This window comes from Neofelis nebulosa, chromosome 15, assembly GCF_028018385.1.
Source record: "Neofelis nebulosa isolate mNeoNeb1 chromosome 15, mNeoNeb1.pri, whole genome shotgun sequence".
NCBI classification, from domain to species: Eukaryota; Metazoa; Chordata; class Mammalia; order Carnivora; family Felidae; genus Neofelis; species Neofelis nebulosa.
The window spans coordinates 69,697,784-69,717,722 of record NC_080796.1 but is presented as its reverse complement, the minus strand read 5'-3'; the positions used below and the strand labels follow the sequence as shown (position 1 = coordinate 69,717,722).

The 19,939-nt window shown below is 57.7% G+C and overlaps 1 protein-coding gene across 3 annotated transcripts in view; it reads right to left on the bottom strand.

The window, feature by feature from the left end:
• Positions 1 to 549: 549 nt before the first annotated feature.
• OLFML2B (olfactomedin like 2B) overlaps positions 550 to 19,939 on the bottom strand; it is a 37,104-nt gene continuing 17,714 nt past the window's right edge. For 2 of the 3 annotated variants that reach the window (XM_058700074.1, XM_058700072.1), the window contains 5 exons: positions 19,242 to 19,418; positions 13,869 to 14,094; positions 11,407 to 11,919; positions 2,137 to 2,313; positions 550 to 1,622 (listed from right to left, as the gene is read on the bottom strand). In XM_058700074.1, coding sequence (XP_058556057.1) covers positions 1,021 to 1,622; positions 2,137 to 2,313; positions 11,407 to 11,919; positions 13,869 to 14,094; positions 19,242 to 19,418 — 1,695 coding nt within the window. In that variant the 3' untranslated portion in view covers positions 550 to 1,020. The remainder of the gene's footprint in view (positions 1,623 to 2,136; positions 2,314 to 11,406; positions 11,920 to 13,868; positions 14,095 to 19,241; positions 19,419 to 19,939) is intronic. The other variant, XM_058700073.1, reaches the window with a different exon arrangement.

The following is a 19,939-nucleotide window of genomic DNA, read 5'->3' as shown; positions in this document are numbered from 1 at the left end:
TGTGTGTGCGTGCGCGCGCGTGTGTGTGCGCCTGTGTAGGGGGCACCTGAGGTCTGTACAGAAGGACTCTCTGGGCAACTGCTCCCCCAACGGTGGGGGGGCAGGGGAGGTGGGACAGCGTGGTGACATGATGTGCCTGACTTCCAACCTCATCCTCAGGGTCGGCCCTCTTCCCACAAACTCAGGAGTCACCTGTCGAGGCTTCTCCGTCTGTTTTGTGTCATGAGGAGGCGAGCGCTGGCCGGTGGGCTCAGCGGCGTCTGGAGAGGGGCCGGGCCTTCCCTTCCTGTACACGCTTCCCGGCAGGGGGTGGGGGGCTGCTTTCAGAGCGGGGCCGAGTCCCCCCCTCGGGGGAAGGTGGGCAGGGAAGCCCCGCGGAATGGGAACATTCACCACGAGGATGAGGAGGGGGAGGCGGACTGAGCAGACTGATCCGGCTCCGTCCAGACCCCCCTCAGCAGGGGAGGTGGCTCAGGGCGGGTACAGCTCCGAGGGACAGGATCAACCCTGCCGGACACAGCCACGAGGAACAAAAACGCGTTTGGGGGGTGGTTTTACATTTCCTCTTTATTTAAAAAAAAAAAAAAAAAAAGCATTTTTCTGGGTTTTTAAAACTTCTCCAATAATAAAAATTTTCCCGCCCCTTAACGCTTCTTTCTCGCCTCCTTCACCCCTGCTCCTGGGGCCTTCGGCCTGCAAGACCCGGATGGAGAAACCTTTCCAACGGCCGAGATCCGGGAGCTGGAGGGGCTGAGGGTTTGAAGGAAGGTGGTTCCTGGTCAGAAGGAGAAGTTCATTTGCACAAAAATATAAACCGTGGAGGATGAGACCAGCACATACGTGTATGGATTGATCTACAATCCACTTAAAAAAAATAGACCCAAACTGTCATTTTACAACTGCAATATTATACAAAATATTATATATTTTTTAAACCACACACACCCACCCACACACACGCGCACGCACGCACACAAGGCGCCGGGGGCCCCTCTGCACTTCCGCACGTGGGGACGGGCGTCAGTAGGCGAAGATGACGTGGTAGGTGACCTGGTGCCCATTGTCCCAGGCGTAGAGCAGGCGGTCCTTGGGGTTGTAGTCTATCTGGGTGGTGTACGAATACTCGTTCTCAAACAGCAGCCGGGGCACGATCTGCGTGTTGGTGTGGGTGTCGAAGGCGTAGGAGATGTTGGCGTTGCGCTGGTTGTGGCTGTCCACGGCGTACAGCACCCCGCAGATGACGAAGCAGTTGCCGTACAAGTGCCGCCGCAGCCCCGTGCGCCACGTGGTCTCCTTCTGCGTGCTCAGGTCCGCGGCGTTGAGCTTGCTCAGCACGATCACCTCCTGGCTGAAGCCCTCCTCGTCCAGGGCCGGGTAGATGAGCCACAGGCCGTTCTCGTCCACGGCGAAGTCCACGTCCGAGTGGCCCTGCCACCGCCAGGGCGTGGCCTCCTCGTAGGCCACGTCGTGGAGCATGGCCCAGGCGGCCACGAAGCGCTGCTTCAGGTCGTACTTGATGATGTTGCGGGTGAAGGCGCGGTTGTAGTAGAAGGCGCCGCCGTATACCACGTGACCCGTGCCGATCCAGCTGTAGGGCAGCTTGTAGGAGTTGCTCCAGCGACCTGGGGGGGGGGGGGGGGGGGGGGGCAGTGTGATGGGACCCGCCAGCGGCTAGGGGTCCGGACCCGCGTCTCCACGTCTCCGTTCTGCCACTTACGGGTTTCGTCCAGCACACGGCGAGCCTCCGCACGCCCGCCCACCACCCGGAGAGAAGGCGGCCCACTCCCCTCGCCTGGCGGGTTCCAGTCCCAGGACGCTAACCCACGAGAGCCCGGCCCGCACCCCACCCCACCCCGCGCCCTGGGAGGGGGGAGGTGCTGTCACCACCGGCCCCCTCCAGTCCACGACCCAGGAGCTGTGCGCAGGGAATGCGGGGCGGGCAGAAGCGGGCCCTCCCGCGACCAGGAAGGACCTCTCGCCACCGGAAGGCGGAAGGCCCTTCTCATCCGCCCCCTGCTTCCGGAGATCTGGCCGCGATGAAAGCAGGAGGGGGGAGGGCACCCACGAGGGCCTGCGATGGAAGTAGGGGTGGGGGGGTGGGGGGGCAGAGGCACCCACGGGGCCCGCCGCCTGTACCCTGTTTGAAGTTCTCCAAGTTCCGGAACTCCACCAGCGTGTTGCCATAGTAATAGTTGGTGACGTAAATCCGCTCATCCTTGGCCAGGGGGTCCTTCATCCAGGCCCCTTCGTTCCGCCCGTACGTGTTCTGGGTGATCGGCCCCGTGATGGTGGACAGGGTGTCCTTGCACCTTCCTGACGGCGGAGACAGGGACGAGGGGCAGGGGTGAAGGGGGACCTGAAGCGAGTGCCCCCCTCCCGGGTCTGACCCCGTGCGGCTTCAGCGGCCTTCGAGGTGCCCAGAGCCGAGACGCCTCGACATCGTCCGCTCCTCCTCCCGCCGGTCCTGCGCTCTACTCACTCCGAGCCACCTGCTGCCACCATCCCCACTGCGTTAGTGTCCCCGTGCGGGCTTGTCAGCCCTACAGACTCCTCCCTCAAGGATCTAAGCTCCAGAGTTCTCTTCCGACACCACAGCCTCCTGTGAAAAACCATCCTACTTCTACTGGATTCCATCTGTTCCCACCGAGCTATGAACGAGCCTCTCCGGGACGTCATTTCTCTGCTGAGTGACCCTGGTGCCTCCCCCTCCGCCCTCCAGGTCTCCCCCACCTGGAACGCGAGCACCGCGGGAGGCAGGCAGGGGGCTTCCTCCTCCCCCACGGTCCTCAGGATACAGCATCTGGGTGGATACATGGCAGCTGGGGAAGCCCTACCAGAGCTGAGCAACTTGCCTACTGCCTGTGACAGGGACGCGGGGCTCCACCCGCCGCTGAGCTGCCCAGAGGCGTCTGTCTGGCCAGGCTGTCTGGGGCCAGGTCAGTCCCGGTTGAGCAGTAGCTGTCGGTGCCCCTGAGGCCCACCCCCTGGGTCCTGGAGAGCTGTCCTCAAGCCCATGCCCCTGTCGCTATGGTGGGCAAGATGCCAGGGTCCCCTTCTGGGGAACTGGGGGAACAGGGGACCCAGCTCCACGTCAGGAGCTGCTTGGCTGTAGGCGCCCCTTCTAAGCCAAGTCTGCCTTCGTGGGACAGGAGCTCAGTAACGTACCCCTAATGGGCTCTCTGGAGTGACCTCTTGTGCCCAGGAGGGGCCCTAAAAGGCCACGGGAGCCACGTTGAGTTCTAAACCAAGTGGAAAGCCTGCCGTGCTTAATACATAGTGTTGTTATGTAGTGAGCACAGCCCTCCCAGACACTGAAACGATGTGTGACCACTGAGAACGTGTGTTCTTTCTGTCCCCGCACTGGTGCGTTGGGGAGGAGGTGGGAAGGTGAATCCGGCCCTCACACGGCCCCTGTCCTGCTCCTCCCGGCCGAACACCCCCACCTGCCATCAAGACTGGTGTGCGCATGGGCGAGAGTGGTAAGAGTAACTGGTCCCTGACGTTCACCTGGGACAAAAAACAAAGGCCTACAGTTCAGATTCAGGGTGCTCTCGATTCCAGGCCACCCTCATTTCCAAACTGCTCCGATCCGTTCCATCCATCCTGCTTCCCCATTAGTGGTCTGAGGAAGGAGCTCGAGCTGGCAGGACAGGCAGGCACAGTGCCCTTGGCCCCGGGCCCGGGGCAGCAGGCGGCCGGAGGTGGGATGAACATTGTTTCCCAGGCGGGCCCCGCGGTGGGGTGCAACTGGCAGGCTTCGGGCAGCTCTGTGTGGGGTTCATTAGGTCCCGATCTGACAGAGCGGGGAGGGATTCGGTCTCCGTTAGACAAACAACAGAGCCGACCAGCCAAAGCCCCATTCCCCCACATCTGAGCTCATCTGTTCAAAACAATAAACTAGAAGGCTAGAGCTGAGCCCAGGCAGCGGCGTCTGATGGAAAATATCTCGTTCCCTGGCGCCGACCGGGGGTGCCGGCTGATAGGTGGGGAGGCCGTGCTTCCTCTGCGCGGAGGTGAGCCCTCGTGTGCCACCCCCAGGGAGGAGCACTTCTCGTGTCCCCTCTCTGACCAGACTCAGGAACTGCCGATGAGCTCCCGGGAGCCAGGACTCCTCTGAGTTTTTTGAAACACTAGGGTGCCCTGGGCAGCCCGCTAAATCCCTACAGGTCCCGTCTGAGCCCCGAGGCTCTGCTGCGGCTCCTGAGGCGGGGGTGGGGGTGGGGGAGGCTTTAGCATCTGTCCCAGGTTTGGAGCCAGAGGCCTGGCCTTGGTCTTGGCCCTGCTACTGACCCCAGAGTCTGTGTTACCTCCAAAATGTCATACAGCCTTAATTTCTTCTGCAGTAAAGCGAGCGTAATATACGTCCTACCTACTTCACAAAGGTGCTTGGAGAATCCACTCCGATGACGGCACGGTAGGCTGAGTCATGGCCCCAGAGACACCCAGGTCCTAACCCCTGGAACCTGTGAATGTGACCTAACATGGCAAAAGGGACTGTGCAGATATGATTAAGTCAAAGATCTTGAGATGGGGATATCCCGGATTATCCGAGTGAGTCCCCAATGGCTCAGCAATTCCCTTATAACAGGGAGGCAGGAGATTTGACAGGAGGAAGCATGGGGGACGCAGCCGCCAAGCCAGGAAAGGCAAGATATGGATTCTCCCTTGGAGCCTCGGGAAGGAATCAGCCCTCTGACATCTTGATTTTAGCCCCTTGAGACACATTCCAGACTTCTCACCTCTAGAATGGTCAGAGAACAAATTTCCATTGTTTAAGCCACTAAGTTCGTGGTAATTTGTCACAGGAGACATAGACACTGAGGCGGATGGAGTCGGCTTCTGGAGTCAGGTGTCCCTACCTCTGTAGTTAGACGGAGTCCCAGCTGGCAGGCACCCAGGACCTCAGATAGAGGGACACGGGCCGGCAGGAGGGCAGAAACAGTGGGCACACATGCGCGGTTTCAGAGCACTTGAAAACATGTTCAAGGTCAGTAAAACCATGAGGCCCAGACCCATCACCACGGCCTGAGAACTGGGGCCGTTCGGACGCTCCTGCCCTTGGCAACAAACTGTCAGCCTCGGAGGGAAGACGCTTCGTGTTAACAACTCTCTTCAAGGACAGGGAGAGAAAGGCGGGAGAAAATTCAAAGGAGCCACAGAGGAGATGGGCTATCTGTGACTCATGTTACAAGTGTCCCCCACGCTCAGTGATGGCAAACGTGTACGAAACCCTCTCTAGGTATCAGCCCCTTTAAGCAGACAGTTCAGTGGCTCTCCTGCACAGGGTCCCAGGGGCTGAAAACAAGGGGCTCCTCCCCTGAGCACATGCACCTGCCCGTCCCTGGCCATCCTGAATCTGCAGAGAGGCCCCCTTGCCATCGCGGGCTCTCAGCTGTGGCGCTCACGGGGCAGGGTCCCCGCAGACACATGGGGGCACCGTTCCGTCCTCCCCGTCACCCCCGACACCTCCGATCGCCAGTGGCCACGTCCTTCCCTGCCAGCTCTCACCGTGCTCTCCCCTGCCCCCACTCCCTGGTCCTGCTTCCCCAGCTCCCGGGCTGGCCTCCCCCCGCCCACCCTTCACTTTTGTCCTGAGAGCTACACTCTTGAGCCTCTCCCTGCTCTTCCTGCGGCCGCTGGGCAAACTCGGCTCCTCTTGAGGACTCAGCCCAGGCCCCGCTTCAAGGCACATCCAACTGCCCGCTAGACACTGGCCTCCCATGTGCCTTCCTGGTTCCTCAGACTTCACAGGGTAAAAGCTGGAATCCAGTTGCTTCCATTGACAGCTTGCTGCACTCGCACCTCCCGCCCCCCAGAAAGGCACCGCATACCACCCAGTGGCCACACCAGGGTCCTGGTCCCTCCTGCTGTCTCCTCCTCCCCCACCCGCAGGTGGCTGTCTCCCACCTCTCCCTCTCCCCACCTTTCCCCTCCCCACCACTGTGGCTTAGTTCAGACCTCACTGCCTGTTTCCGGGGTCACCCAGTTACCCCGCTGGCCCCTCTGGCTCCCCTCTGCCCCTTTCCACCTCCCCTGCCCCGTGGTCACGAGCTGTTTCTGCTTAAACCCTTAACCCGCCATCGCCATCACCGGCCACCGTGGGAAGCTGACTCAGCCCCTATCCCGGCACGCCTGTCCTCCTGCAGTCTATCCCTGCCCCCGCCGATCCCCACCAAACTCTGGTGGCTCCAGGGGCCAGGAGGGGACAGAAACAGGTGAAGCGGGGGGGGGGGGGGGGGCGTTGTGTGGGACGACAACAGGCAGCAATATAGAGGCCGTGGCGGGTTGGGAGAGCAGCTGACCCGAAGGCATCCAAACTCAAGGCTGTAAGAACATCCTGGGATGAATTCAGCCCTCTGGCCGCCACACTAACTGCTTGTGTTCGCGGGCTGCCCTCTCGGGGTGCACAGGCCTTCGTGGCCTGTGATCTCTGTGCCATCACAGCGGGCCCCCGCTAGGAAGGGGCCGCCCTGGCTTTAACGCTCTGCTGTCGCCATCCTGACGCTCTTGATAATTTTACCTGTGACCTTGTTTCTAGAAGCGAAGTCTAACAGGACCGTGGAGCGCGTGCACGTGTACAGGAGCACACAACACGTGTGTGTCTGCCTTCCTCGTCACCCGTTTGCACGCGGCATTTGCTGGGCCTGATGGACACAGGACTCCGGGGGGACCCACCGTGCGCGGGGGTTCAGCCAGACTCGGGTGAGCACGTTGCCCCCACGGCAGAGCCAGGGGGACCCGCGGCCCCAGAGGCCGTGCTTTCCCCCGGGAGCCAGGACTTAGCGGAACGTAGAAGACAGTGGCGCATTCAGAAACGTGAAAAACCGAGTAAAGGGCCCCGTGTTATTTCTTGTGTTACTTCCTGGGATTAGCCAACGACCGACAGCCGGTCTTGTTAGCCTTCCCCACCCAGCGGGCTGGAATGGCGCGTCCTGCCATCACACGCACCTACCAAGAAGGAAAACAAAAGAGCCGAGCGGGCTCGTGCGGCCTTGCGCCGTCCTAAGAACAGAATCCGCCTGCATGAAGGGACTGTGACGTAGGAATTACGTCATTCTGGTGACTTCCACACAGGAGTTAAAAGATCTTATATTCGCATTTAAAACTGACGTTTCACAATGTAAATGTGGTAAAACTCACGCGAGTAATTTGAATTTTTAGTATTTCTTCACTTACACTGGCACGAAATAGCAAAGAAAAACAGCATGAGAGAGAGAGAGAGAGAGAGAGAGACAGAGTCACCGCAGAAGAAAGGGAAAAGCTTCTATTCACTACCTCTTGTGACGCCCCACCCCCCGCGCTCTCATTCGGGACGAGGATCCACGAATCACTGGCCACCCCGACCATGCCGCTCCCGCAGTCCCACCTTCCACCTTCCTGCTCGGCCTGTGCAGTTCTTCCTCATCCTTCGGGACGGCCAGGTTAGCTCTCTTTCCAGGAGAGAGTCCCTCGGACCCAAAGCACCCCATGCTTCCCTCCGCTAGAACTGAAACGATGTTCCCGGGTCCCAAACACGAGCGGGGACACTACCTCGCCTGAGTTGTGAACGCCTCCTGCACCTGCCGCCAACCTGCTGAACACCTGCCTTCCGCTGGGCATCTCAGGTCCCGCCTCAACAGCTCCCTACCACTTTCAGAGTTGACGCTGTGATCCCTTTCATCATCAGGCCCCTGTCCCTGTTCCCCTCCAGCATGTGCCCTTGCCTGGGGGGCTTCCTTCACAGCCCCCAGGCAGGTGGCTCTGCCTGCAGGGGCTGCTCTCCCCCCACCCCGGGGGGCCGTACGCTGGGGGGCCACGCCTGGAGATGGGGGTCCACAGTCAGAGCTGCTGTCGGCCTTGGCTGGACCGAGAACATCCCCATGTGCACGGCTCCCTCAGGCCACACTAGCCACTTGTCCCCGCCTAGTCCCCCTGGGACGTGAAAACAGCTCCCGCCCTTTCGGGCACCAAATGAGCCTTTTCCCAGCAGAGAGGTGAGGACTGGATTCCTCAGCCCCTTACAAGGAAGCCTCCACTGCATACTCCTGCTTCTAGGCCCAGGGCTCCTGCTTGTGACTGAAGTTCCCTGTGGCTTCAGGGGGCCGCTTAGGTGACTAGGGGCAAAGCAACTGACAGCAGAGTGCCTGTGGGGTCGGGGAACGAGCCTGTTAGGTGGCAGGTGGCGACTGGGGCGGTTCCTGTCTGGGCGCCGCGGGGGGGTCCGGCCAGCACTGCTCCCGGCCCGTCAGCACCACCTTCCTCACGCAGCCCGGACCGGCACCCCCTGACACGTGGCAGGCAAGGCTGGTCACCCCGCCCATAACCAGAGGGCCGCCAGACCTCGGGGACTGTTAGTGTCTTGGGCTTGTGGGGGAGACCGGCCTTCACAGATCGGGTTTCCTGGGTTCCACGAGGAGACGGGCTCTCACGGGTACTGTCGTCATCCTGACGGTCGCCTTGTCTGCTCCTCCCCTCTCCTTCCCCACCCCAAACCAGCCCCACGGAAAATCTTGAATCAGGAGCTGCAGCTGTTGAAGTCTGGGGCTCTGCAGAGCCTGGCCCACGTGGCATAGGCTTTTCTTCCTCTGCAGGAGCCTCAACAGCCATCCCCAGGCCCCAGGTTGGTGGCTGACCCCTCCCCGGGCTGCAGGGACAGTGGCTGACCCCTCCCCGGGCCCCAGGATGGTGGCTGGCCCTTCCCTGGAGAGCTGGCAGCATCTTTCCTCTCCTGGTCCTACAGTGAGTAGACTTTAGCCAATGCTTGTTTTCATAACCAAAAGTTAATTCTGATTTACTTGTTTTTGGAGTTTTTCTGAAAGGTTTACAGTTCTCCTGAGGATCATGGTAGACATTTTAGGACATCACAAAATCAGATTTGGAAAACATGGCATAGGACGTTCCTTTTAAAAGCAGCCCCATTTAAAACTGCATCTCAAATAGCTTAACATCAAAATTGCCAGACTCCTTAAACAGCAAACGGCCTCCACGGGCAGCATACTAGTAGCCTGTGTCGGTTTCAGCCAAATGGTTTTTATTTACCTGCAACTAGGACACGTGGGTGCAACCTGGTCTAACTCAGCCGGGCACAGACAAGCAGGGGTCTGCAGAGAAGGTTCCGGAAAGGAAATCCCATCCACACTAACAACAGCTCGAGGGAGCCACTTGACAGTGATAAACGATTAAAAATGATCCCCCAAAACGAGCCAGCCAAGACCACGCTGCCGGAGACACAGAACTTTCCTCTCTCTGTGCCCCCCTCTCTTTTCACCCCTCAGTGTTCGAAGAAAACACCACATGTTTGTTCACATCCTTGTGTTTTCTCTGCAGTGGACTCCAGAGGCAAGGATTTTCTTCTGGAAAACCCTCTGGGCCAGTCTTTAGGCAGACCCTTATATCCTCTACGTGCCGATGTCATTCTGGTTAAACAGAATACTGAACAGCAAGAGAAAATGATTTCCCACCTCCGGCTCCCACCAGGTAAATGGCCACGAGGACGCCAGGTTTCTCCCGCCTGGGCCTCAGCATCTCAAACAGGCTACTGGAGGTGGACAGAGTCCTAAGAGCCCCAGAAACGCACATGTTGGCAGCTACACTGGGGGCAACCACCCGCGAAGGCAGGCACAGCAGAGAACCCCACTCCTGGCTAGGAAGTCACCCAGGGAAGAGCTCTCAGGCTGATAAATAGCATCGCTGAGGGCACACAGGTGTGCAGGTTCACCTGTAGCCTGTCTTCACCGTCAGTATCTGAGCCACCCGTGGAGGGACAAGTCTTCTGGACGAACTGTCCCTCCCACTCAAGGGGGAAGTGGTGAGGGTACAGGGGCACCGGGGAGCTCACTCCACGGTGGGGGCGGGGTGCAGTGCTGATCTCGGGGCCTGTGGTCCCATGAGCATGGTCAAGGCCACCCATAGCCAGTGCGGAAGTGGAAAACTCGGGCTCAGACCCCAGGACGTTCTGCAGAAATTGGGTAGGACCCGTGGCTTCAGGATGGACTTTCCACGCAGTAAGGAGCTGCCGTCTACACTGTGGTCAGCTTGCTTCCGCCACGGAAGGGAAAGGAAAGGAAAGGAAAAAAAATGTTCTCTCCTGTTCCCACCCCAACCTCTGCGGCCCAAGAACTGCCTTCTTCTCAAGGTTCATGAGATTTTGCCCTGGGGTCTATTTTTCCTGGATATCTCCCTGTTCCCACTCTGCTGTTATTCTGGGATTTTCCCCCAAGAAGAATCTCTTGCCGTATCATGGCCTGATAAACCTACTGCAAACAACAACAAAAAGCCATAGGATTTCACGCAGACAACAGCGTGAAACTTTAGCAAATTTCTGATTTCATGTGAGACCCATAGAAAGGCAGGGATTTGGCCAAGGTCACACAGCTGTCAGCGGCCGGGACCAGACTACAACCCAGGTGTTTGCTCCCGGCAGGTGCTCTGTCCACCACCTGGTCCGACAGCAGCTACCAGCACCTTGTGGGGAGGAGGGAACGGGAAGAAGGAAGACCTAGGCAGAAGGCAAACCATGTCTCCTGCAAAGCTCGTGCACTTTTCAACACGCATTTTGATGAAACTATGATTCAACAGTGTTTTCATTCACTACCCGTGGTGACTTAACTAAAGTGTAGTTCTCTTTGGGAGAGGCACCTGTGGCTCCCACCTCTTCTGTTGTCGACTTTCCCCCACCCCGTGTCCCACGGTTCCCAGAGTCCTCCTGTGGCCGCGGAGCCCCCAGAATGGGGCACAGAACAGGGCTGCACTCCTCCATGCTTCTGGGACACGTTCTGCTCCTTTAGGCCCAACAGTCAGAACGTTTCCCTTCTGTTTAGAAAACTCCTGTTCATCCTTCAAAACCCAACTCAAATGCCACCCTCCTCAGGAAAGCTTCCCCAGCCTTCTTGGCATCCGGGCCAAGCTGGTGCTCCCCTTTCCACTCCTCTGTTCCTCCTCTGTGAGAGCATTTGCCACATGGTGCTGCGATGTCCCCACGCTCTCCAAGGCCGCCGCTCGTGAGATTTGGCCCTGGGGCCCGTTGTGCTAGTTACTCCCCGCCCCCTCCCTGACCCCACAAAGAGGAACCCCTTGTTATCTCACGGCCTGGTAAACCTCCTGCAGAAAACTCAGTCATTGCCAAATACCCGGTCCCCACTACAGGAAAGCACACAAGTGTTTACAAAACTGACCAATGCAGGCGGGGCCCTGGCTCCGCTGATTTCGATTTACTCTGGAAAGGAGCTTCCCACCGGGCTCGCCGGCCACACTATGAACGCATAAACCCAGGGTCAACCTGTGGCACTGGCCGAAGACGCAACTCCACTCACTCTCCTTTCCGAAGAAGTCTGACCATCTGGCTCCTGTCTCTCCATTCAACCTCTCCCCAGGCTCAGCCTGTTACCGTGCAAGCGGGAGACGGGGGGCCAGGCAGAAGGAACTCACCTATGACATTCCGGATGTCATCCTCCTCCTCCGGGCTCAGGGTGGGGCTGGCGGAGGCCCCGCCCTGCCCCGTGGCAGCGTCTCTCCCCAGCGGGTCTGTCTGGACTGTGGTGGGAGGCACCAGGGCCGTGGGTGGAGCCTCGGTAAATGCGTCCCCAGAGGCCCCTGGCACGGAAGCCGAGGCCGGAGGCTGCTGGGTGGCTGTGTGGGCCACGGTGGTGGCTGGTACGTGAGTGGAAGGTTCCAGGCCTGCCCCCGTCGTGGGACCTGGAATCACGGAGGAGGTCTGGAGCGGGTCTGGGAACCGCGTCGCTGAGGGGGACAGGGTGGGGTCGGGGGAGCTGGGATCTGAGGGCGAGGCCGGGGCCGAGGTCTGCATGTGGGTCATTCCGGAGGTGCCCTGGTGGGTGGCCACCGGCCTCCGGGGGGCGCTGGTCAGCAGGTCGTTGTGTCTCAGAAGCTGATCTTCAATCAGCAGATCCACTCCGTTGTCACCACTGAAAAACTCGTCTTCTGGGAAACAAACAGAAGGTCATCTGTGATTCGGGCGGAGGAGCACTGTCAGGCGGGCAAGAGTATGCGACATTGGGCAGATTAATAACAAAGTTTCTTTCCTCGACATGACGGCCTGATTCAGAGATGCAGCCCGGCTGGGATTGCAGAAGAGGCAGGTGGGAAGCAGCAGAGATGGGAGGGCTCTGCATCTCCTGGAGGGTCTCTGAACAGACCGCCTCTGAGCTCCACCCGGTCTCCGGGGCACCGGGAGGACGCACAGCCACCACCTGAGCTGGAGGAAGTCACCCCACCCCTGTCCACTCCCCTGGCAGACGCATATGGAGCACATCCAACAAGGGTGAGCAGAACAAACATCCTTCCCCTTCATGGAGCTTCTGTCCAATGGTGCAGACACTAAACAATAGACAGCACACTTACAGTGCTTGGGGGAGAAAGTCGAGGGGGGTGAGGCAGGCCCCGGAGCAGGGAGGCGAAAGGAGACTTCCAGTAATGGATAAAGTGGTCAGGAGGGAGATGAGCAGAGGCCCTAAGGAGGTGAAAGAGTTGGCCAAGCAGCCATCAGAGGAAGAGTGTTCTGGGGAGAACAGCAGCAGTGCAAAGGCCCTGAGGCCAGAACCTGCCTGCGAAGGCTGAGGAGCAGCCAGTGTGGAAGAAGCAGAGGGTGTGAGGGGAGAGTAACAGGTGACATCAGGGAGGACACAGGAGCCACATCACATTGGGTTTGGCTGCGGTTTGGACTTGAGTTCTTCTTGTGCATGAAATGGGGGACTGTACACGGTTTTGAGCAGAGAAGGAATATGAGGCGGCAAAGATCTCTTAGGACACAAAGTCTAACCACAGATGAAATAAACAGAGAATTGCATTTCATCTGTTTGTTAAAACCACCATTAAGGAACTGAAGCCATGGGCAGGGCAAAAACGTTTGCAGTACATACAATTAACAAAGGACTTGTTCCAGAATATGGAAAAGAAAAAAAAAAAATCCCGTAAGTCAGTAATTTAAAAAGACAGGGGCGCCTGGGTGGCTCAGGTGGTTAAGTGTCCAACTTCAGTTCAGGTCATGATCTCACAGTCCGTGGGTTCGAGCCCCACGTCGGGCTCTGTGCTGACGGCTCAGAGCCTGGAGGCTCCTTCGGATTCTGTGTCTCCCTCTCTCTCTCTACCCCTCCCACACTCATGCTCTGTCTCTGTCTCAAAAATAAATAAACATTAAAAAAAATTAAAAAAAAAAGGCAACAAACATGGTTAAAAATGGGCAAAGGGCACCTGGGTGGCTTAGTCGGTTGAGCGTCCGACTTCGGCTCAGGTCATGATTTCATGGTTCGTGGGTTCGAGCCCTGCATCAAGCTCTGTGCTGACAGCTCAGAGCCTGGAACCTGCTGCGGGTTCTCTGTCCCCCTTTCTGCCCCTCCCCTGGTTGCACGCTCGCACGCTCTCTCTCTCTCAAAAATAAATAAACATTAAAAAAAATGTTTTTACATGGGCAAAATGACTATGCCAACAGCTAGGTGAGCATCAACTGTGAGGAGGGACAGGGGAGAAGCCCAGGTACCCTGGAGGCAGGAACAGGTGCGGCGGGGGGCGGGGGCAGGGGTCTGAGCACATCATCCCACCTCCAAGCCTCAGTGTCCTCATCTGCAAACTAGGAAACCAGGCTGGGGGGTGGGAGTGGGGGGTGCACAGAAGTCCCTTAAAGCTCTGCTGTGTGATCTTCTGCAAGCCCAGAGAGGTCAAGTGACTTGCCCAAAGCTGCTCAGCAAACTGTGAGAAGATACAGCAGGAACTCTGGATAGTTCGTAACCGCAGGCAATTTTCCCATGACCTGGCTGGCCCGGAGAGGCCACGGCAGCAATCGGACCCCAGAAGGGGCGTGTGGCTCAGAGGATGTGCAGATACACAGGGTGCAAACGGTGACTCCCTCCCCACCCCGCCGACCCCCAACTCACGCTGCTCTTCGATGTTGTTCTCCTCCTCCGGGACCTTGGCCTTGTAGTAGGTGATGCCCCGGATGACGGTGGGCTTGGAGGCCGGCCGGCCCCGCAGGGGGACCCGCCTCTGTAGGGGCCGCTGTGGCCTCACCACCTCGGGCGGGGCCAGGGGCCGCGTCTGCAGGAGCTCGATGGAGTTGATCTGCTGGGACACGGTTTCTTCCTGCAGAAACCGCTCCTCATACTGTTCAGAGGGGACACAAGTTAAGGTCAGGTCACTGGCCAGACAGGCAGTGGTGGGAGGAGGCAGTGCTGGAGCCGGGACACTGTCCTATGCGCTTTACAGACGCCAAGCAATCTTCCCCCGAGTCCCACGAGGTAGGAGCTATGTATCACTCCCACGTACACATCAGGAACCTGAGGCACAGAGACGTCAGGTAAATTGCCCAAGGTCCCACAGCAGGTAAGAGGTAGCAGGATTTGAACCCAGGCCCTCTGGCTCCAGCACGTGTCTCTGTAACGTCCACACTGTGCTTTCCAGCCTAGGGCTGCTGCGTGCCTTAGATCTTGTCTCAGTTGTTTCTGGGGAGGTCTGTGTGTGGGCAATGGTGTCCAGGCTGGGACATGAGGCCCGAGAACCAAGATGCACCCCTCGGGATGAAGCTTTTCCTTCCGTGATCAGAAGGAACTGCTCCACAGCCTCCCTGATGCATCCAGGATAAAGTCCAAAGTGCCTGGCCTGGCATTTTCCACCCTCTTAAGCACGGACCCGGACCCAGCTCAGCATTCCCCTGTCTTGTTCTGGGCCCCCAGCCCCAACCCTTCCTTGGTGCTTCAGTCACCTGGCTGACTCCTCAAACTCTCGGCTCTCCTGAGCTGCCGGGCCTTTGCTCGGACTGTTTTCTCCATCTGGCAGGCCTCCTCTCTTCCCCCCTCTAGCTACTTATCGTAATGTACCCATTTCTCAAGGCCCCGCTAACCTCTCACGTCCTTAAGAAAATAGTCCCAGCCCTTCTCGTTCATAATTAATCTTTGTTTCCCAGTTCTCACTCTGCACTTTGTGGCAGAAACTTCTAACCGACCACGTAAATCCCGTCTCCTTGTTCCTCTCTAATGGGAAGCTGGCTTTGTGGGAGGGGCCACGGGACAAAGTCCTGGCCAGTGGGGTATAAGGAGAAGTTGGTGGAAAGAGCTTTTGGAAGAGCTCCTTAAAAGGGAGGCTGAGTCAGCTGGAAGGCATCTTTCGCACTCTTCCTGACTGGTCTGGCCTGAAATGCGGACAGAGCGGCTAGAGTAGGGCAGCCCTCCTGTGACCAGGAGGGGATCTGGAGGATGGATGCCACTGACGGCACCATGAAGTTAACCACCCACCACGGTCTGCCTGCCCCTGGAGCCCTTCTACACGAAAGAACAGCAGACTCGGGCCTTCTCCTCAAGATGCTGACACAGCTCCTAAGGGACACAAGTCTATCCCTTCTACCACAGCACCTCTCCCAGCCTGCCTTCCGTGGGCATTATTTAAGAATTTGCCTCTGCAGACCCTGTGGAATAGAAGGACAGCAATCACCTCTTGCTCAGTTCTGATGCCCCCGGCTGGGCGCTCCTTAATATTTACATTGCATTTCCCTTAAGTCATCTCTGTGCCCAACACGGGGCTCAAACTCATGGCCCCAAGATCAAGAGTCGCTTACTCTACTGACTGAACCACCCAGGCACCCCCCCGTTGCGCTGAATTTTTTAATCAGAACAAATCCCGAGGAACAGTCTACGTTTGTGACTGGCATTGGGATTCTGTCAAATGATGCTTTAAAGTAGGCAGCCCATGACCCAGGCCTCTTTTTTTTTTTTTTTAAAAGTTTCATTTATTTAAGTAATCTCCTCACCCAACATCAGGCTTGACCTCATGGCCCCGAGATCAAGAGTCGCACGCCCCTCCGACGGAGCCAGCGGGGCGCCCCGACCTGGGCGTCCCGACAGCACCCTGAGGACGCTGCCGTGCTGGTTCTGGTCCAGCGGAAGAAGCGCCCTGTCCTCCGTGGAGCTGCTGCCCAGGCAATGGCCTCTTCTGTCCACGGCGTGGCACGCTCTGTGGGTCCTGCCTCGGTCCATCTGGTCACGTAGCCGCCCCCAACCCAGGATCCCGATCACCCACCATTGAAAACAACAGACTTTGGGCACAGGTTCCTGGGAGCTGAGTTCAAAGCCAGGGCCGCCCACAGGTGGGTCCAGTTCCTGAGGGGTGTGGCCCTGACCTGCTCTCAGGAGGAGGGCTCCGGGGGCTCCATAATGAAGAGGAGGCTTCCTGTCGCCCCCGAGCCATGGAAACCCCCTCCTCACCACGACGAGGTGGGCAAGCGCCCCTAAATCCCGTTACCTGAGACCCCAGTGACATCCCCCCAGAGAAGCAGAGCCCACTGAGAAACAACACCTCTGTCCCCGGAGGCCCAGGGTCCTGAGAGGCAGGGCAGGGCCTTCAGGGTCACAGAATATGAGCTGGAGGAAAGCCAGCCCGAATGGCCAACTTTCTCACCTTGCACAGAAAGAAGCAAATAAGGCTCTTGTTTTGACCTTAAAAATCTGGCCTGGAGGAAACCTGGAGCCCTTCCCAACCACACCCCCAAGGCTGTACTGGGTTTTCCCCGTGACAAGAGAGCTGAACCAGGTGACAGAGCAGACATGGCAGCCCCATGCTCCCTGGCATCCCGTGGGGACCGACTTCTCCAAAGCAGGGGCCCCTCTCTGCCAGCCTCCCCTGGCTGGGGCCAGAGAGCTCTCTAGAAAGGGGCAGGCGTGTGCCCAGGGGAGCCCCCACTCCTGCCACCTGCCCCCTCCTCAATTCCCATTTCGGCTGGTGAGCTGAGCTGGACTAGAGATGCAGGGATACATGGCCTGTGGGGAAGAATTTCAGTGGGCTCCCATTCTGACCAGACATGTCCCTTTATGGCATTTTTTAACCCTTACGACAATGAGGCAAGGTAGAGAGCACTTTACAAATAAGCAAAGAGGGGCTCGGGGTCATTTAGAAATTCAGCTGAAGGTCAATCAGTGAAGTGGCTGAGAGGGGCACTTCCAAATTAGACCCAGGGCTGCTGTCTTTAGAGCCTGCACGCTTCCTTACATTAAGCCACACTGCCCACACCGGTGACCATGGGACTGACTTGTCTGCCATCCAAAAACTCGTCTACACCCCCAAGCCCACAAGGCCATGGTCTGGCTACTGCCCAGCAGACTTGGGGATCCCTCATTTCCCACTGGGAAAGGAGGCTGGGAAGCTGAGAAGAGGCCCCCAAGCGCCTGACTCAGACGCTGTGGGCCAGCTAATTGCCGGACCCTGGCCTCCCTCCGCATTGCAAAAGCAGGTTGTCATTTCTTCATGGTAAACCCCAGGAACTGTCTTTAATTCCAGGCTCTCTGGGACAGGCGGGAACTGCAGTTCCTTCTCCCAGCCAAGCAGATGGAGTAAGACCATGGCGGCCTCTGCCAGAGAACATATAATTTCCCTGGATCCACTGGCGACAGGCTGTGCTGGGCGGCCGCTGCCCCCACCAAGCTTTGATTTCCTCTCTCTGTTAATCCAAGAGTCTGTTGTATGACTTCAACTCCTGGCGTCCCTGTGTCCCCACTCCCAACCCGGCCCCCAGAGCCCCTTGCCAACCCTCCAGGCAACGACCTTGTTGGAGAGAGGCCTCCAACAAATGGCCATTCACCACGCCGAGAAACCCCAACATCGACGAGAACCCTGAAAATAACCACCGAACCCAGCACCTCATTTGCCCCCTTTTGAGTCATGGGGTTTGCTACACAGACAGAAAGATGAAGCGGGGGGGGGGCAGGAAGATCCTAGCCTTGGCCTTCCCCCCTTCCCACCCCTCCCTGGCCCAGCCTCTACCCCCTGGCACGGGAGGATTGTGCTCACCTCAGCAGCGTGCTGAACGGGGATTTCAGGAGGGGAAAGGGCTTTGCTGAGCAAGGACAAAACGGGTTTGGTGCATTTGATTTGGTTTACTGTTTGCCCTCAGGAAATATGAGCCGGGTTGCTGAACATACCACATAATGTATCATCAAGACAACAGACGGGTTCTCAGGCTCAGCCTACTGGGAAACTGGAAGCCAGAGAGGGCAGGGAATGCCGGACTCCGCCAGGCCCTAGGCCAGCTCAAGTTGCCAGATGGGCTGAGACAGGAGTGGCTGGGTCCCAGGTGCGGGAAAAGGGTACCTCCAAGTTCCCTTCCAGCCCAAATGTCCTCAGCTTTTTGGTTTATTTAGAAGCTCAGATTTGGGGCGCCTGGGTGGCTCAGTTGGTTGAGCGTCCAACTTTGGCTCAGGTCATGATTTCACGGTTTGTGAGTTCGAGCCCCATGTCAGGCTCTGTGCTGACAGCTCAGAGCCTGGAGGCTCCTTCGGATTCTGTGTCTCCCCCTCTCCCTGCCCCTCCCCCACTCATGCTCGGTCTCTTTCCCTCTCAAAAATAAACGTTAAAAGAAAATTTGTAAGTTCAGACTTGTTCAAGGATGACCCACTAAGCTGACTAAACACATGCTCAGCAGCTAGTGCCTTGGGGACAACTAAAAATGAGAATAAAAATAATTGCTTAAGAAACATGGTATTTCCAAAAAATCATCAAAGCAGTCATCATGGGCAAAGCCAGAAAATTATTGGCCTTCCTTATACTTATTTTCTGGTCTGGAACTGGTTTTATTTTCAATTCCTTCTTGGGCAGGGTGCAAGCACCGTATGGTCTTCAGGGTTTCTGGCCTCCACAGTCCTGATCTGCCCACTGTCCTGCCTTTGGAATCCATGTGCCCAGGATTTCCCCTAACCCACAGCTGCCACCTGCTTGGCATCTCTTTTACGAGTCTCCAAGCGTTCCGAGCATCGGCTGACTCCCTCTCTTACCCCAGTTCCTAGTGGCCCAGGCAACAGGCTCCTACACAGCAATGCCTAGCCCTTTTCTACGTCGCAGTGCACAGCAACGGCTCAGACGCTCTGAGTGTCCAAGGCCCTGCGCCCTGCCTGCCCCCCAACACCCTGCCAGGGGACACCTCGGCGGTACACCTGGAATCCAGGCTCTGCCACCCACCACCGACTCTTGGCCCGGTGAAACACTTCAACATTCACTCACGGAGCCCCTCTGGGCCGCCGAGTCAACCCTGCCCCATCACACCCACAGAACTGCTATCTAGATAAAATGACACCGTGACCGTGAAAGAACCAAATCCGGCAAAGCTCTGTGCACGCGTGAGAGCCATGCCAAGTCCGCATGGCAAGAGGAAGGTGACCGGGCACCAATGGGTTCCGCAGGTGGCAAGTGTGGGGCTCGTGGGGGTCAGAGCAGAGAGGGGATGGGCACAAAGCAGGCTGTGCTCAGAGGCCAGGGAGCCAGGGCCGTACCTCGGGGTGGGTGTAGGCGGCCGCCGCGTCCCTCTGCAAGGCCGAGCGGACGTCCGGCATGCTGTCCAGGAGGCTCTTAGAGCAGTTCTCTTTCCCCCGCTTGTTCATCTCCGTTCGGATTTCTTCCATGTCTTCTTTGATTTGCTCATTTTCCTTGGTGAGGTTTTTGGAAACTTCCTGAGAAGAGAAAAAATTTAAAAAAGAAAATCCATGATGAGGCACTGGGTGGCTCAGTCGGGTAAGCATCTGACTTGGGCTCAGGTCACGATCTCACGGTTTGTGAGATCGAGCCCTGCATGGGGTTCTATGCTGACAGCTCGGAGCCCGGAGCCTGCTTCGGATTCTGTGTCTCCCTCTCTCTCTGCCCCTCCCCTGCTCAGTCTCTCTCTCCTTCAAAAATAAATAAATGTTAAAAACAATAAAAAAAGAAAAAAGAAGATCCATTAATGTGCTCTAAAGATGAGCAGAAGGCAGCTGGCAGCCATCTTCGGGTCAGAGCTAGAAATGCAAAAGCAGGCTGAGAAATCGGCCAAGAAGTGACTGGGGCTCTGGAGAGGTCCGGCCCTGTGCTGAGGGCCAGATCCCAGGCAGTATTTCTGGGCCAAGACGGCTCTGGGGCGTCCCACTGCTGGACATGCTACCCCAAACTCCCATAGCTTTCCTGGTCATGACACTGCCTTGTCTCTAGGTCACCAGGA